This window comes from Phyllobates terribilis, unplaced genomic scaffold (genome assembly GCF_046119375.1).
Source record: "Phyllobates terribilis strain yellow unplaced genomic scaffold, ASM4611937v1 Scaffold_13__5_contigs__length_258822181, whole genome shotgun sequence".
NCBI classification, from domain to species: domain Eukaryota; kingdom Metazoa; phylum Chordata; class Amphibia; order Anura; family Dendrobatidae; genus Phyllobates; species Phyllobates terribilis.
The window spans coordinates 44,968,405-44,985,200 of NW_027362773.1; the positions used below are offsets into that span (position 1 = coordinate 44,968,405).

The window sequence follows — 16,796 nt, forward strand, 5'->3', positions numbered from 1 at the left end:
ACTCCCGCATAAAGGAATGGGGCTATGCTATAGTAGAGGATTGATGGGAGGTGAGGCAGTCACACCCGTGTTGATCAGTAATTGATGACATATTTTAGTAGATCCCATATGTTATCATTTTGAACTGATGGAAATGCCTTTGTTATCGCAATAATATATCAGAAACACTCAACCGAAAATAAAGCACTAGATCCAATTACCTGTGAAATGCACTAGAAGAGATGATCCACTTCTTGAAAACTGGCATACAATGGGTGGCAATGGAGACTTCCAAAAGTAGTGTTCACCTCTATCAGTCTTGCTCCAGCCTCCAACACCCTGAGGCCATGAATCCTGGGAGATGTGGTGCTGTAACCAACAGAAAGAATAATACAATCTCACATTGTTCTGCAGATGATCGGGGCTGGACAAATCCCAGGAGCCAGGTAGCCCATGTACCACAAATCATTTTTTATTGTTTTTCACTAATGTCTATAGACTTTCCTATAGATAAGTAATTTGCCCAGCCCTGCTGATGACCATTAGGGACGATGCTAGACCTGTACATGAAGCCAACCAGGGCTGTGGAATCAGTAAGCAAAACCTCCGACATTTCCATGCCATCGACTCCCTCATACATGGCTGATGTTTAAGTGATAAATTTACTGTAGCACAGATTCATCTCAGCTAAAAGTCTAGACCCTTAGATCAGGAATAGGACAGACATTTATAGGACATTTCAGAACTTTTCCAAATTCTTATGAAAAAAAATATTCCCCACAAACTGCATTGAACTACTGTACCCAATTTATTATATATTTTAGGAGTCGGTCCATTTTATACCGACTCCACCAAAATGGACACCGACTCCACAGCCCAGAAACCAACGTCGGCCACATCTGGAATTGAATCTCAATATATAGAAAACTACAAAGTGCAGCTGATCCATTTACACAACTTTGGTTTCCTGATATGATTTATCATTTTTATTTACTGAACAATGAATACTGCACAACAGACAGCCGCGTGCATGTGCTCCCCCTCTCGCCGCCACGTGCATGTGCGGAACTCTATAACCCATTTACAGATTTAGGGAAAAAAGGCAGACCGAGAATAACCAAAAAAGGTACCAGCTCCACAAAATAAATGCTGCAGGAGTCAGCATAAAAAATATTCACCATCTTTGGGGGGGGGGATGCTCCTGTGTCCCCTAGCTTCCAAGAGGGCACGTATAAAATAAACATATACTTCTACAATAATATGTTAATGTACAGTATTAAAAAATAAGTGCCATCAACACATTCTGGGTGTTCCCCTTCCTTAGGTCATGTTCTTTTTAATATATTAAAATATTACCATTGGATTGGTTGGTGGTGTGGTTACTACGACTGGAGGTCTTTGGTCCATTGGAGAACTATGTGTGGATTTAATACAAGCTTCCTTAGAAGTGAGGGGACACGGGAGCATTTTTCCCAAAGAGAGTGAGTGTTTTTTAATGCTGACTCGTACAGCATTTATTTGAAGGAACTGGGATATTTGGTCACTCTTCTCCCCCTTTGGTTGAGTTTATTCCTGTATACTGGCTTGCTGGTTCTGTGGATGTGAGTGGTGGTTTTCTGTCACACAAACTGTACTTAAAGTAGCACATCAAATACTTTGTCATTACTTTGATACATTTTCTTTTTTTCCAACAATGTACCGTAGTTGAAAACTATCTGTAGCATGTTTTTATTTAGATTTTTTTTAACTTCTGGTCCAGTTTGGTATGTATTTATGGCGGATGGCTCAGTGTACATGCCACAGTCCATGTCAAGTGTTAACTCTGTAAAGCTCCCGTCTCACATAGCGAGATCGCTAGCGAGACCTCACCAGCGATGTCGCTATGTGTGACACTTTGCAGCGATCAGGCCCCTGCTGTGAGGTCACTGATCGCTGCAGAATGTCCTGGACAATTTTTTGGTCTTTGCCCTCCCGCTGGTCAGCACACATCGCTGTGTGTGACCAGCGGGACCAGTGGTCAGGCTGGTAACCATGATAAACAGCGGGTTACTAGGGGCGCACGTGCACTTAGTAACCCGCTGTTTATCATGGTTACCACTCTGCTACGGTGAGCGGTAACCTCCCGCTCACCATAGCAGAGTGGTAACCATGATAAACAGCGGGTTACTAGGTGCGTGTGTGCCCCTAGTAACCCTCTGTTTATCATGGTTACCAGCCGGCTCCTGCTTCAGCAGGCTGGTAACCAGGAGCAGGACATCGTGGAAAGATTCTTTCCACGATGTCGCTGCTCCCCTGATCGTTGGTGAGCCTGCCTGTTTGACAGCTCACCAGCGATCACATAGCGACGCAGCAAAGATCTCTGACAGGTCGTATCGTTGTCGGGATCGCTGTAGCATCGCTAAGTGTGACGGGGCCTTAACTTAATAACAACTGCGGCATCCAAGTGGTTAAATAGCAGGAGTAAGCTCTCCCTGTCACACCATCAGCAACCCTGTTCACCATGATACCCCATTAGGGCGCCCAGGTTAGCCATATTAGTACCCCAGTAAGCAGGGCTGTGGTTTCGGTAAGCCAAACTTCCAACTCAGACTCCTCAATTTCCATGACACCGAATCCACGACTCCGACTCCCACATACATGGCTCATGTTTAAGTGATAAATTTACTGTAGCACAGATTCATCTCAGCTAAAAGTCTAGACCCTTAGATCAGGAATAGAACATTTCATAACTTTCCCAAATTCTTATAAAACAATATTCCCCACAAACTGCATTGAACTGCTGTACCCAATTTATTATATATTTTAGGAGTCGCAGTCGGTCCATTTTATACCGACCCCACAGCCCAGCCAGTAAGGCGGGGCTCAATAGGATAACCCTGACAAGCCAATGAACAGCAATACAGACGTGCGACAGTATAATATACAAGTCTAAACACACACACACACACACAAGACAGGCATGGCCTTAAGTGTTAGCACCCTTGAAATTGTTCCAGAAAATGAAGACTTTCTCACAGCAAATTATTAAAATTACACGTTTTGTTATACACGTTTATTTATTTTGTGCGGATTGGAACAAAAAAAAAAAAAAAAGGCAAATTGGACATCATTTCACACAAAACCCCAAAAATGGGCCAGGCAAAATTGTTGGCACCTTTCCAAAATTGTGGATAAACAACTTGGTTTCAAACATCTGATGCTCATTCAAACTCACCTGTGGCGACTAACAGGTATGGGCAATATGAAAATCACACCTGAAATCAGATAAAAAGGGGAAAAGCTGACTCAATCTTTGCATTTTGTGTCTGTGTGTGCCACACTGGAGGACAGAAAGAGAACTATCTGAGGACTTGAGAACCAAAATAGTTGAACAGTATCAACAATCACAAGATTACAAGTCCATCTCCAGAGATCTTGATGTTCCTTTGCCCACGGTAAGCAACATAATCAAGAAATTTACAACCCATGGCACTGTAGCTAATCTCCCTGGATGTGGATGGCAGAGAAAAATTGATAAAAGGTTGAAATGAAGGATATCACAGATGGTGGATAAGCAGCCCCAATCAAGTTCCAAAGAAATTCAAGCTATCCTGCAGGCTCAGGGTGCATCAGTGTCGGTGGAAACTATCTGTCGACATTTGAATGAAATGAAACACAATGGAGACCCAGGATGACCCCACTGCGGACACAGACATAAAAAAGCTAGGCTGCAGTTTGCCAAAATCCTTCTGGAAAAGCATTTTGTGGACAGATGAGACCAAGATGGAGCTTTTTGGTAAAACACACCAGTCCACTGTTTACCAAAAATGGAATGAGGCCTACAAAGAAAATAACACAGTACCTACAGTCAAACATGGTGGAGATTCAAAGAAGTTTTGGGGTTTTGCTGCCTCTGGCACTGGGTGCCTTGATTGTGCGCAAAGCATCATGAAATCTGAAGATAACCAAAAGAATTTGGGCTCGCAATGTAGTTCCCATTGTCAGAAATATGGTTTGCGTCCTAGGACATGGGTCTTCCAGCAGGACAATGACCTCAAATATACTTCAATAAGCACGCAGAAATGGATGGAAACAAAGTGCTGGAGAGTTGTGAAGTGGCCAGCAATGAGTCTGGATCGAAATCCCATTGAACACCCGTGGAGAGATCTTAAAATTGCTGTTGGAGAAGGCACCTTCAAATACGAGAGACCTGGAAATACTTCATTTTCTGGTACAATTTCAAGGGTGCTATCACTTTCAGCCATGACTGTATATAACGTAGTACAACAAAAAAAATTGCTATCTCCATAATAACTGACCCACAGAACAAAATTGAAGGGGTTGTCTGGAACGTACATATTGATGACCAGCCTGATGTAAGCAAACTTGTCCAATGTTTAGTGCCATATAACTGAAAGGGCGATAAGATGCCGAGCTCAGCAGTGGACATTAAACAATGGAGATGTGTTGTTCTGTTCTGTACATTGCTTACATCCCACTGTTACAAAACTACCAAACAAACCCTTTAACGTGTTGTTTTTACCGCACAATGAATCTTAAAAAAAAACAACAAAAAAAACAGCATACACCAAAAATACTGCATACTTACTGGGGTTTTTTTTTCATTCTAGCCGCCTTAAAAAAAAAATCTGTTAGAATCTTTTCAATATATATTTTTTTAAAAATACAGCTCATCCAACAAGACTCAGCCCTCGCAGTTATGTTGGCAGCAAATGGTTATGACTCTTGGAAAGAGGAGATATAAAAAATATATATAAAATTAGTGGGGGCCTGAAATCTGGGACCTACTATGATTGCTAGTACCTGTTAGCTTCTAGCAGCTGTTTGCTTGCTCCACTGCTGCTGCAATTGTTCTCTATGTGACGGCTGGAGACAGATGAGTGCAGGTCTCTGGCGGTTCCATGGAGAACAAGTGGAGCGGCGGTCGAGCATACAAAATGCCGTTAACAAGAATAAAAGTGACCTGCTCTGGTGATTGGTGAGAGTGCAATGACCCTTTAATGGTTAATAATATACGCAGAATATGGTGTGCAACAAAGAGGGGAAGATTAGATAGATAGTTTAGTCTTCTCCAGACATCACAGGGTCAAAATCACCCTGTTCCTCCAACACAGCACCATGATGTAAGTGAATATGGTGGTGTGGTGTGAGGTGTGGGAGTCACCAGGGCTGTGGAGTCGGAGTTGTGGAGTCTGTGTCCATTTTGGTGGAGTCGGTATAAAATGGACCAACTTGGACTCCTAAAATATATAATGAATTTGTGCAGCAGTACAGTGCAGGATGTGCTGTAAATGTTTTCATAAGAATTTGGGAAAGTTATGAAATGTCCTATAAATGTCTGTTCTGTTCCTGATCTAGTTGAGATGAATCTGTGCTGCACTTTATGTACACGCTCAGTAATGACCAGGGCTGAGGAGTCGGGGGTTTGGCTTACTGACTCCACAGCCCTGGGAGTGACAGCAGTCTCCGCCCACCTGGTGCTTTATATATTAAGCAAAGACTTTCATGTTGTGTTTCTGCAGCAGCTTTTACTATATTTAGGTCTACAATGATGCCCATCATTCTGTATTATTCATTGCGAACAGCTGACATATTAACCATCAGTGTGTGTAAAAATAAATAAATACAGTACAGACCAAAAGTTTGGACACACCTCATTTAAAGATTTTTCTGTATTTTCATGACTTTGAAAATTGTACAGTCACACTGAAGGCATCAAAACTATGAATTACAGTGCCTACAAGTAGTATTCAACCCCCTGCAGATTTAGCTGGTTGACACATGTGGAATTAACTTGGCATTGTGACATTTGTACTGTAGATCAGCCTGGAAGTGGGAAATGCACTGCAGCAAATTTTTTTTTTTTTTCTTTAAAAACGTTAAAAGTTAATTCAGAGTGTCATTTATTATTCAACCCCTCAAACCACAAGAATTCTGTTTGGTCCCCCAAAAGTATTAAGAAGTAGTTCAGGCACCAAGAATAATGAGCTTCACATGTGTGGATTAAAGATCTCTTTTGCCAGCCTTTTCTGACTATTTAAGACCCTCCCCAAACTTGTGAACAGCACTCAGACATGGTCAACATGGGAAAGACAAAGGAGCATTCCAAGGCCATCAGAGACAAGATCGTGGAGGGTCACAAGGCTGGCAAGGGGTACAAAACCCTTTCCAAGGAGTTGGGCCTACCTGTCTCCACTGTTGGGAGCATCATCCGTAAGTGGAAGGCTTATGGAACTACTGTTAGCCTTCCACGGCCAGGACAGCCTTTGAAAGTGTCCTCCCGTGCCGAGGCCAGGCTTGTCCGAAGAGTCAAGGCTAACCCAAAGACAACAAGGAAGGAGCTCCGGGAAGATCTCATGGCAGTGGGGACATTGGTTTCAGTCAATACCATAAGTAACGTACTCCACCGCAATGGTCTCCGTTCCAGACGAGCCTGTATGGTACCTTTACTTTCAAAGCGTCATGTCAAGGCTCGTCTACAGTTTGCTCATGATCACTTGGAGGACTCTGAGACAGACTGGTTCAAGGTTCTATGGTCTGATGAGACCAAGATCGAGATCTTTGGTGCCAACCACACACGTGACGTTTGGAGACTGGATGGCACTGCATACGACCCCAAGAATACCATCCCTACAGTCAAGCATGGTGGTGGCAGCATCATGCTGTGGGGCTGTTTCTCTGCCAAGGGGCCTGGCCATCTGGCCCGCATCCATGGGAAGATGGATAGCACGGCCTACCTGGAGATTTTGGCCAAGAACCTCCGCTCCTCCATCAAGGATCTTAAGATGGGTCGTAATTTCATCTTCCAACAAGACAACGACCCAAAGCACACAGCCAAGAAAACCAAGGCCTGGTTCAAGAGGGAAAAAGTCAAGGTGTTGGAGTGGCCTAGTCAGTCTCCTGACCTTAACCCAATTGAAAACTTGTGGAAGGAGCTCAAGAATAAAGTCCACATGAGACACCCAAAGAACCTAGATAACTTGGAGAAGATCTGCATGGAGGAGTGGGCCAAGATAACTCCACAGACCTGTGCCGGCCTGATCAGGTCTTATAAAAGACGATTATTAGCTGTAATTGCAAACAAGGGTTATTCCACAAAATATTAAACATAGGGGTTGTATAATAATTGACCCACACTTTTATGTTTAAAATTTAATAAAATTCAACTGAGCAACATAACTTTTTGGTTTGCAAGATTTATGCTTCTGTTCATAAAACCTACTCTCGTTTGCAGTTTGAAGGCTATAACTTATTTGCATCTTATCAAACCAGCTAAATCTGCAGGGGGTTGAATACTACTTGTAGGCACTGTATATACTTAACAAAAAAGTGTGAAACAACTGAAAATATGTCTTATATTCTAGGTTCTTCAAAGTAGCCACCTTTTGCTTTGATGACTGCTTTGCACACTCTTGACATTCTCTTGATGAGCTTCAAGAGGTAGTCACCGGAGATGGTCTTCCAACAATCTTGAAGGAGTTCCTAGAGACGCTTAGCACTTGTTGGCCCTTTTGCCTTCACTCTGCGGTCCAGCTCACCCCAAACCATCTCGATTGGGTTCAGGTCTGGTGACTGTGGAGGCCAGGTCATCTGGTGTAGCACCCCATCACTCTCCTTCTTGGTCAAATAGCCCTTACACAGCCTGGAGGTTTGTTTGGGGTCATTGTCCTGTTGAAAAATAAATGATGGTCCAACTAAACGCAAACTGGATGGAATAGCATGCCGCTGTAAGATGCTATGGTAGCCATGCTGGTTCAGTATGCTTTCAATTTTGAATAAATCCCCAACAGTGTCACCAGCAAAGCACCGCCACACCACCACACCTCCTCTTCCATGCTTCACGGTGGGAACCAGGCATGTAGAGTCCATCCGCTCACCTTTTCTGCTTCGCACAAAGACATGGTGGTTGGAACCAAACATCTCAAATTTGGACTCATCAGACCAAAGCACAAATTTCCACTGGTCTAATGTCCATTCCTTGTGTTCTTTAGCCCAAACAAGTCTCTTCTGCTTGTTGCCTGTCCTTAGCAGTGGTTTCCTAGCAGCTATTTTACCATGAAGGCCTGCTGCACAAAGTCTCCTCTTAACAGTTGTTGTAGAGATGTGTCTGCTGCTAGAACTTTGTGTGGCATTGACCTGGTCTCTAATCTGAGCTGCTGCTAACCTGCGATTTCGGAGGCTGGTGACTCGGATAAACTTATCCTCAGAAGCAGAGGTGACTCTTGGTCTTCCTTTCCTGGGGCGGTCCTCATGTGAGCCAGTTTCTTTGTAGCGCTTGATGGTTTTTGCAACTGCACTTGGGGACACATTCAAAGTTTGCACAATTTTTCGGACTGACTGACCTTCATTTCTTAAAGTAATGATGGCCACTCATTTTTCTTTACTTAGCTGCTTTTTTCTTGCCATAATACAAATTCTAACAGTCTATTCAGTAGGAATATCAGCTGTATTTCCACCAGACTTCTGCACAACACAACTGATGGTCCCAACCCCATTTATAAGGCAAGAAATCCCACTTATTAAACCTGACAGGGCACACCTGTGAAGTGAAAACCATTTCTGGTGACTACCTCTTGAAGCTCATCAAGAGAATGCCAAGAGTGTGCAAAGCAGTCATCAAAGCAAAAGGTGGCTACTTTGAAGAACCTAGAATAGAAGACATATTTTCAGTTGTTTCACACTTTTTTGTTACGTATATAATTCCACATGTGTTAATTCATAGTTTTGATGCCTTCAGTGTGAATGTACAATTTTCAAAGTCATGAAAATACAGAAAAATCTTTAAATGAGAAGGTGTGTCCAAACTTTTGGTCTGTACTATATATATTAATTATACACACACTATATACGTGTATACAGATCTATATCTGTATACAGGACTGATGTGCATACAGTTATGGGGCTGTGTGTGTACAGCTATACATACATACCAGTCTGATACACACATGTATACAGCCACATAATGTACACAGCAGTTTCCTTTACTAAAATGCACAGACAAATGCTATAGGTACACGGCCCCATTCCTGTACACACATCCATTCAGGTATACACACAGCGCGGTGCTATGTATACAGCCCCATTCCTGTATACACACCCCGATGCTATGTACACAGCCCCATTCCTGTATATACACCCCGATGCTATGTACACGGCCCCATTCCTGTATACACACCCCGATGCTATGTACACGGCCCCATTCCTGTATACACACCCCGATGCTATGTACACGGCCCCATTCCTGTATACACAGCCCGATGCTATGTACACGGCCCCATTCCTGTATACACAGCCCGATGCTATGTACACGGCCCCATTCCTGTATACACACCCAGATGCTATGTACACAGCCCCATTCCTGTATACACAGCCCGGAGCCCGATGCTATATACAAAGCCCCATTCCTGTATACACACCCCGATGCTATGTACACAGCCCCATTCCTGTATACACACCCCGATGCTATGTACACGGCCCCATTCCTGTATACACACCCCGATGCTATGTACACGGCCCCATTCCTGTATACACACCCCGATGCTATGTACACGGCCCCATTCCTGTATACACACCCCGATGCTATGTACACGGCCCCATTCCTGTATACACACCCCGATGCTATGTACACGGCCCCATTCCTGTATACACACCCCGATGCTATGTACACGGCCCCATTCCTGTATACACACCCCGATGCTATGTACATGGCCCCATTCCTGTATACACACACCCTGATGCTATGTACACGGCCCCATTCCTGTATACACACTCCGATGCTATATACACAGCCCCATTCCTGTATACAAAACCCAAATGCTATATATACGGCCCCATTCCGGTATACACACCCTGATGCTATATACACAGCCCCATTCCTGTATACACACCCCAATGCTATATATACGGCCCCATTCCTGTATACACAGCCCCATTCCTGTATACAAAACCCAAATGCTATATATACGGCCCCATTCCGGTATACACACCCCGATGCTATATACACAGCCCCATTTCTGTATACACACCCCGATGCTATATATACACGGCCCCATTCCTGTATACACACCCCGATGCTATATACACGGCCCCATTCCTGTATACACACCCCGATGCTATATACACGGCCCCATTCCTGTATACACAGACCGGTGCTATACACAGGGCCATTACTATATACACACCCCGATGCTATATACACGGACCCATTCCTGTATACACACCCCGATGCTATATACACGACCCCATTACTATATACACAGACCGGTGCTATACACAGGGCCATTCCTGTATATATACACGTATGTACACAGCTCCCCCGCTGAGTGCTGCCCTCTCGCCCCCTCCCCACCCCCGGGCAGGGTATGCCCCGCACATACCGGTATTACTCACTTATTGCCGCCTCTGTATAGCTTTCAAATCCGGCGCCTGCAGACGTTACCGCCGCGGCCTCCAGTCAGCAGCCGCCGTGACGTATCCGGTGGGCGTGGCCTCCGCTCGTCCTTCTCGGGCGGTTAGCTATGATGCACTCTTCCGTGTGACAGCCTGCCGCCGAGTACCGCGCCTGCCTGTGCCCGCAGCAGGGATGCTGCCGCCGGGAGATAGTGGTTAGGAAAGACAGTGGGTAACACATTCGCTCAGGCGGAACTGTAGAGCTAGAGCTTTGTTGTGTGCGGTCCTAATAAGAGTGAGCACATGAAGCGGTGCCAGTAACTTCCTGTCGGCTTCTGCAGGGGCTGGCACTGTACACGCTAGTAAGTGGCTTGTGTGCGGCGCTGTGTGCTGGTATGTGTGCGGTTCTGTGCTGTGCTGCCGGCTGTGTGCGGCGCTGTGCTGTGCTGCCTGCTGTGTGCGGCGCTGTGCTGTGCTGCCGGCTGTGTGCGGCGCTGTGCTGTGCTGCCGGCTGTGTGCTGCCGGCTGTGCGCTGCCGGCTGTGTGCGGCGCTGCCGGCTGTGCGCTGCCGGCTGTGTGCGGCGCTGCCGGCTGTGCGCTGCCGGCTGTGTGCGGCGCTGCCGGCTGTGCGCTGCCGGCTGTGTGCGGCGCTGCCGGCTGTGCGCTGCCGGCTGTGTGCGGCGCTGCCGGCTGTGCGCTGCCGGCTGTGTGCGGCGCTGCCGGCTGTGCGCTGCCGGCTGTGCGCTGCCGGCTGTGTGCGGCGCTGCCGGCTGTGCGCTGCCGGCTGTGCGCTGCCGGCTGTGCGCTGCCGGCTGTGTGCGGCGCTGCCGGCTGTGCGCTGCCGGCTGTGTGCGGCGCTGCCGGCTGTGTGCGGCGCTGCCGGCTGTGCGCTGCCGGCTGTGCGCTGCCGGCTGTGTGCGGCGCTGCCGGCTGTGCGCTGCCGGCTGTGTGCGGCGCTGCCGGCTGTGCGCTGCCGGCTGTGCGCGGCCGGCTGTGTGCGGCCGGCTGTGTGCGGCCGGCTGTGTGCTGGTATGTGTGCGGTTCTGTGCTGTGCTGCCGGCTGTGTGCGGCGCTGTGCTGTGCTGCCTGCTGTGTGCGGCGCTGTGCTGTGCTGCCGGCTGTGTGCGGCGCTGTGCTGTGCTGCCGGCTGTGTGCTGCCGGCTGTGCGCTGCCGGCTGTGTGCGGCGCTGCCGGCTGTGCGCTGCCGGCTGTGTGCGGCGCTGCCGGCTGTGCGCTGCCGGCTGTGTGCGGCGCTGCCGGCTGTGCGCTGCCGGCTGTGTGCGGCGCTGCCGGCTGTGCGCTGCCGGCTGTGTGCGGCGCTGCCGGCTGTGCGCTGCCGGCTGTGTGCGGCGCTGCCGGCTGTGCGCTGCCGGCTGTGTGCGGCGCTGCCGGCTGTGCGCTGCCGGCTGTGTGCGGCGCTGCCGGCTGTGCGCTGCCGGCTGTGTGCGGCGCTGCCGGCTGTGCGCTGCCGGCTGTGTGCGGCCGGCTGTGTGCGGCCGGCTGTGTGCGGCCGGCTGTGTGCGGCCGGCTGTGTGCGGCCGGCTGTGTGCGGCCGGCTGTGTGCGGCGCTGCCGGCTGTGTGCGGCCGGCTGTGTGCGGCCGGCTGTGTGCGGCGCTGCCGGCTGTGTGCTGCCGGCTGTGTGCGGCGCTGCCGGCTGTGTGCTGCCGGCTGTGTGCGGCGCTGCCGGCTGTGTGCTGCCGGCTGTGTGCGGCGCTGCCGGCTGTGTGCGGCGCTGCCGGCTGTGTGCTGCCGGCTGTGTGCGGCGCTGCCGGCTGTGTGCGGCGCTGCCGGCTGTGCGCTGCCGGCTGTGTGCGGCGCTGCCGGCTGTGTGCGGCGCTGCCGGCTGTGTGCGGCGCTGCCGGCTGTGTGCGGCGCTGCCGGCTGTGTGCTGCCGGCTGTGTGCGGCGCTGCCGGCTGTGTGCTGCCGGCTGTGTGCGGCGCTGCCGGCTGTGTGCTGCCGGCTGTGTGCGGCGCTGCCGGCTGTGTGCTGCCGGCTGTGTGCGGCGCTGCCGGCTGTGTGCTGCCGGCTGTGCGCTGCGCTGCCGGCTGTGTGCGGTGCTGTGTGCGGCGCTGTGCGCTGGTATGTGTCCTGCATGGACAAGATCTTATTAAAGTGACCCCGCATGGATTGTGACATAGGGCTGCTCTGTGGTCTCCTGATAGCCCACCATTCATTTCTTAGTGCACCCAGTGATCTAGTGTTCTCTGTTGTCACCCATTTTGGGAAAGGCAGACTGTCTTTTTTTTTTTTTTTTTTTTTTACTTAAATGAATTAAGTTTGGGTTAAAAATACTTTTTGCAGTTGGGTGTCATTACTAATGTCGCCCCATCTGTTTCCTGCACATTCAGTTCACTGTGGTGATAATTCAGCAGAGAGGAGCTCAGAATTAGGCCGCGTTCACATGGTCAGTATTTTACTTCAGTATTTGTAAGCCAAAACCAGGAGTGGGTGATAAATACAGAAGTGGTGACGTGTTTCTATTATACTTTTCCTCTGATTGTTCCACACCTGTTTTTTTTTTCTTACAAATACTGAACTTGTGAACGCGGCCTCAGTTGCCAGACCGCGGCCTCAGTTGCCAGACCGCGGCCTCAGTTGCCAGACCGCGGCCTCAGTTGCCAGACCGCGGTCTCTTATTTCAGCAGTAGACAATGCAGCACAGAGGTTGTAGAAGACAAAAGGTTGTTGGAACCCAAATGCAAGAAAGACTTTCAGCCCCTAATACTCTCCTTTTAGTGACAAAAAGAAACTTGTCCCCAAAGGCAGAAGCCCTTTCAGCTACTTCACGTACAAGTTGTTTTTTCCTGATCAAGTAATTATTTTTTTTTTTTGTACATGCAGTTCAAAGAGCCGGACATTTCTTGTTTGGAAATTCCAATAATGTGTGACACATGGGGCTTTTGTTTTGTTTCATGCTTTCTCATTTTTCTTAATAAGTAATATCAAAAAAAATTAAAGCGCCACTCAGTGTCCTTTTTTCTTTTTTTTTCCCCCTTCAGTGCTGGAGTGGTGCAAATAATGTAAGTTCCCTGCCCCTAGTCTTTTACTTACCAGCCGCTGGCTTCATCTGTTGTTGGCGCTGCTCTGATCGTCTTCTGCAGGTTGTGTCTTGCCGGATCATTCCAGTGTTTGCTGGGTAAGCCGGAGGTCGCTTTTCAATATTAGTCTATGAGAGCCAGAACGAGACCAGAATGAGGTTCTCATAGCCTGACACCGAGAGCTTGTGACCATTACCTCAGGAAGAGCAGAAGATGGCAGCTGGTAAGTATATTACTACAGTCAGAGAACTTGGATTAGTGGCTCCGCTCCAGCGCTGAAATAAAAAACAACCACGCTGGAGTGGCGCTTTAACTGGAATATGTCTGTTTTGCACCTTTTTTGTTACAAAGGACTTTGTCAGAAGCGTCTTTAACTTATTTTTATTTAAGTATGAAATTACAGTATTTCACACACTGTGCCCCTCATAAGGTCATAAATGATCTTTGGGGGACATTTCAACATTTTACATACTACTTTGTAAAAAAAAAAACAAATATATATATATATATATATATATATATATATATATATATATATATATATATATATATATATATATATATATATATATATATATATATATATATATATATATATATTTATTATTACAGACCAAAAGTTTGGACATACCTTCTCATTTAAAGATTTTTTTTCTGTATTTTCAGGACTATGAAAATTGTACATTCACACTGAAGGCATCAAAACTATGAATTAACACATGTGGAATTATATACTTAACAAAAAAGTGTGAAACAACTGAAAATATTTCTTATATTCTAGGTTCTTCAAAGTAGCCACCTTTTGCTTTGATGACTGCTTTGCACACTCTTGGCATTCTCTTGATGAGCTTCAAGAGGTAGTCACCAGAAATGGTCTTCACTTCACAGGTGTGCCCTGTCAGGTTTAATAAGTGGGATTTCTTGCCTTATAAATGGGGTTGGGACCATCAGTTGTGTTGCGCAGAAGTCAGGTGGATACACAGCTGATAGTCCTACTGAATAGACTGTTAGCTGCTTTTTTCTTGCCATAATACAAATTCTAAGTAAAGAAAAACGAGTGGCAATCATTACTTTAAGAAATGAAGGTCAGTCAGTGCGAAAAATTGGGCAAACTTTGAAAGTGTCCCCAAGTGCAGTTGCAAAAACCATCAAGCGCTACAAAGAAACTGGCTCTCATCAGGACCGCCCCAGGAAAGGAAGACCAAGAGTCACCTCTGCTTCTGAGGATAAGTTTATCCGAGTCACCAGCCTCAGAAATCGCAGATTAACAGCAGCTCAGATTAGAGACCAGGTCAATGCCACACAGAGTTCTAGCAGCAGACACATCTCTACAACAACTGTTAAGAGGAGACTTTGTGCAGCCGGCCTTCATGGTAAAATAGCTGCTAGGAAACCACTGCTAAGGACAGACAACAAGCAGAAGAGACTGGTTTGGGCTAAAGAACACAAGGAATGGACATTAGACCAGTGGAAATCTGTGCTTTGGTCTGATGAGTCCAAATTTGAGGTCTTTGGTTCCAACCACCGTGTCTTTGTGCGACGCAGAAAAGGTGAACGCATGGACTCTACATGCCTGGTTCCCACCATGAAGCATGGAGGAGGAGGTGTGATGGTGTGGGGGTGCTTTGCTGGTGACACTGTTGGGGATTTATTAAAAATTGAAGGCATACTGAACCAGCATGGCTACCACAGCATCTTTCAGCGGCATGCTATTCCATCCGGTTTGCGTTTAGTTGGACCATCATTTATTTTTCAACAGGACAATGACCCCAAACACACCTCCGGGCTGTGTAAGGGCTATTTGACCAAGAAGGAGAGTGATGGGGTGCTACGCCAGATGACCGCCACAGTCACCAGACCTGAACCCAATCGTGATGGTTTGGGGTGAGCTGGACCGCAGAGTGAAGGCAAAAGGGCCAACAAGTGCTAAGCATCTCTGGGAACTCCTTCAAGATTGTTGGAAGACCATTTCCGGTGACTACCTCTTGAAGCTCATCAAGAGAATGCCAAGAGTGTGCAAAGCAGTCATCAAAGCAAAAGGTGGCTACTTTGAAGAACCTAGAATATAAGACATATTTTCAGTTGTTTCACACTTTTTTGTTAAGTATATAATTCCACATGTGTTAATTCATAGTTTTGATGCCTTCAGTGTGAATGTACAATTTTCATAGTCATGAAAATACAGAAAAATCTTTAAATGAGAAGGCGTGTGTGTGTGTATATAGATATATAGATTTCCTCTGTAACTAGGTCTGGTATAATTGCCCCAGTTACAGGAGAAATGAAGCTTCCAGGGTGCGTAGCAGAGATGAATGGGTCTGTTAGACCCCAGCAGCTCCAACTCACTACCTACACTCTAATCACATGATTTCTGGGTCCGGTGGAGGAAGTGCCATTAGCCCTTCCTATTACTTATTCAGTGCTGTGTATACAGTACTTGGGAAGGCAGAAACTGTAAGGCTATGTTCACACATTGTGTGTTTTTTCAGCGGTTTTTTTTTTTTTCTGCAGCAAAACCTGATCTCTTGGCAGGAAAGACGCTACATTAAAAACGGAGGTTTTTGTGCGTTTTTCAGGATTCCAAAGATCAGCTTTGCTTCCACCACAGAAGCATGAACACAGGTCACCAATGCAAGACTGATGTGAAACCATATTAACCAGAATTACAAATGTAACAGTGGAGGAGGTGAATTGTTCAGTAATAGTTTGCCTAAGACTTTGGCAGTGCATTGAGTTTGTATGACACTATTTACTTTCACTCTATGGGGTCTGCCATTGAGTTGCTCATGGCATTGTTCAATTTCACACCTCCCTGAGCCACAAGTATTGTTCAATCTCACACCTAGCACAGACAATGTTTACACTGTACACTTCACTAATTTAATTAAACTCTCCTAATACAAACTGCCATCTCAGTGACCAAGACAAGATGATAAAATCACAAAAATGTGTTTTAACATACTGCTGTACTTACTTATTTTCACTAAAAACGGAGCAATACCTGATGGTTATGTTCACTCTAGGCATTTTTTCACTACACACTTTTAATGGGTGAAAACCGCTAATAAAAACGCAGAAAAAACATAAGGAAGTGACATGCTCTATTCTGCAAAAAAAACATGCAAAGCACAAATTACTCATTAAAAAAAAAAAACATGTGTGCATGAGATTTCTGGAATCTCATAGACTTTGCTGGTACTGTAAAACGCCCCTGAAAATTTGCATTAAAAAAAGCATAAAAAAATACTGAAAAAACTAAGATATGTGAACATAGCCTATCAAACCTTGTCTTTGTGGAGTTTGTCTGTGTGTGTCTGTCGGCTCCTTGCTCCCACAGATGCATGGTTGCTGCTCCGCTATGCATTGATGGTTTAGATCGTCACTGCGG

At 46.6% G+C, this 16,796-nt stretch overlaps 2 protein-coding genes across 9 annotated transcripts in view; one reads left to right on the forward strand and one right to left on the reverse strand.

The window, feature by feature from the left end:
- KIF18A (kinesin family member 18A) overlaps positions 1-10,650 on the reverse strand; it is a 160,118-nt gene extending 149,468 nt beyond the window's left edge. The window contains exons 1-2 of one of the 2 annotated variants that reach the window (XM_073658069.1): positions 10,369-10,650; positions 201-348 (exon numbers count right to left, since the gene is read on the reverse strand). The gene's annotated coding sequence lies outside the window, so the exon portion shown is untranslated. Of the gene's footprint in view, positions 1-200; positions 349-10,355 lie in introns of both variants that reach the window. The other variant, XM_073658070.1, reaches the window with a different exon arrangement.
- METTL15 (methyltransferase 15, mitochondrial 12S rRNA N4-cytidine) overlaps positions 10,459-16,796 on the forward strand; it is a 410,148-nt gene continuing 403,810 nt past the window's right edge. For 2 of the 7 annotated variants that reach the window (XM_073658073.1, XM_073658071.1), the window contains exons 1-2: positions 10,465-10,730; positions 13,370-13,631. Coding sequence is in view for 1 of the 7 variants with exons in the window: in XM_073658071.1 (XP_073514172.1) it covers positions 13,622-13,631 (10 nt within the window). In the remaining 6 variants the exon portion in view is untranslated. Of the gene's footprint in view, positions 10,731-13,369; positions 13,632-16,796 lie in introns of all 7 variants that reach the window. The other 5 variants (XM_073658074.1, XM_073658077.1, XM_073658072.1 and 2 more) reach the window with 3 other exon arrangements.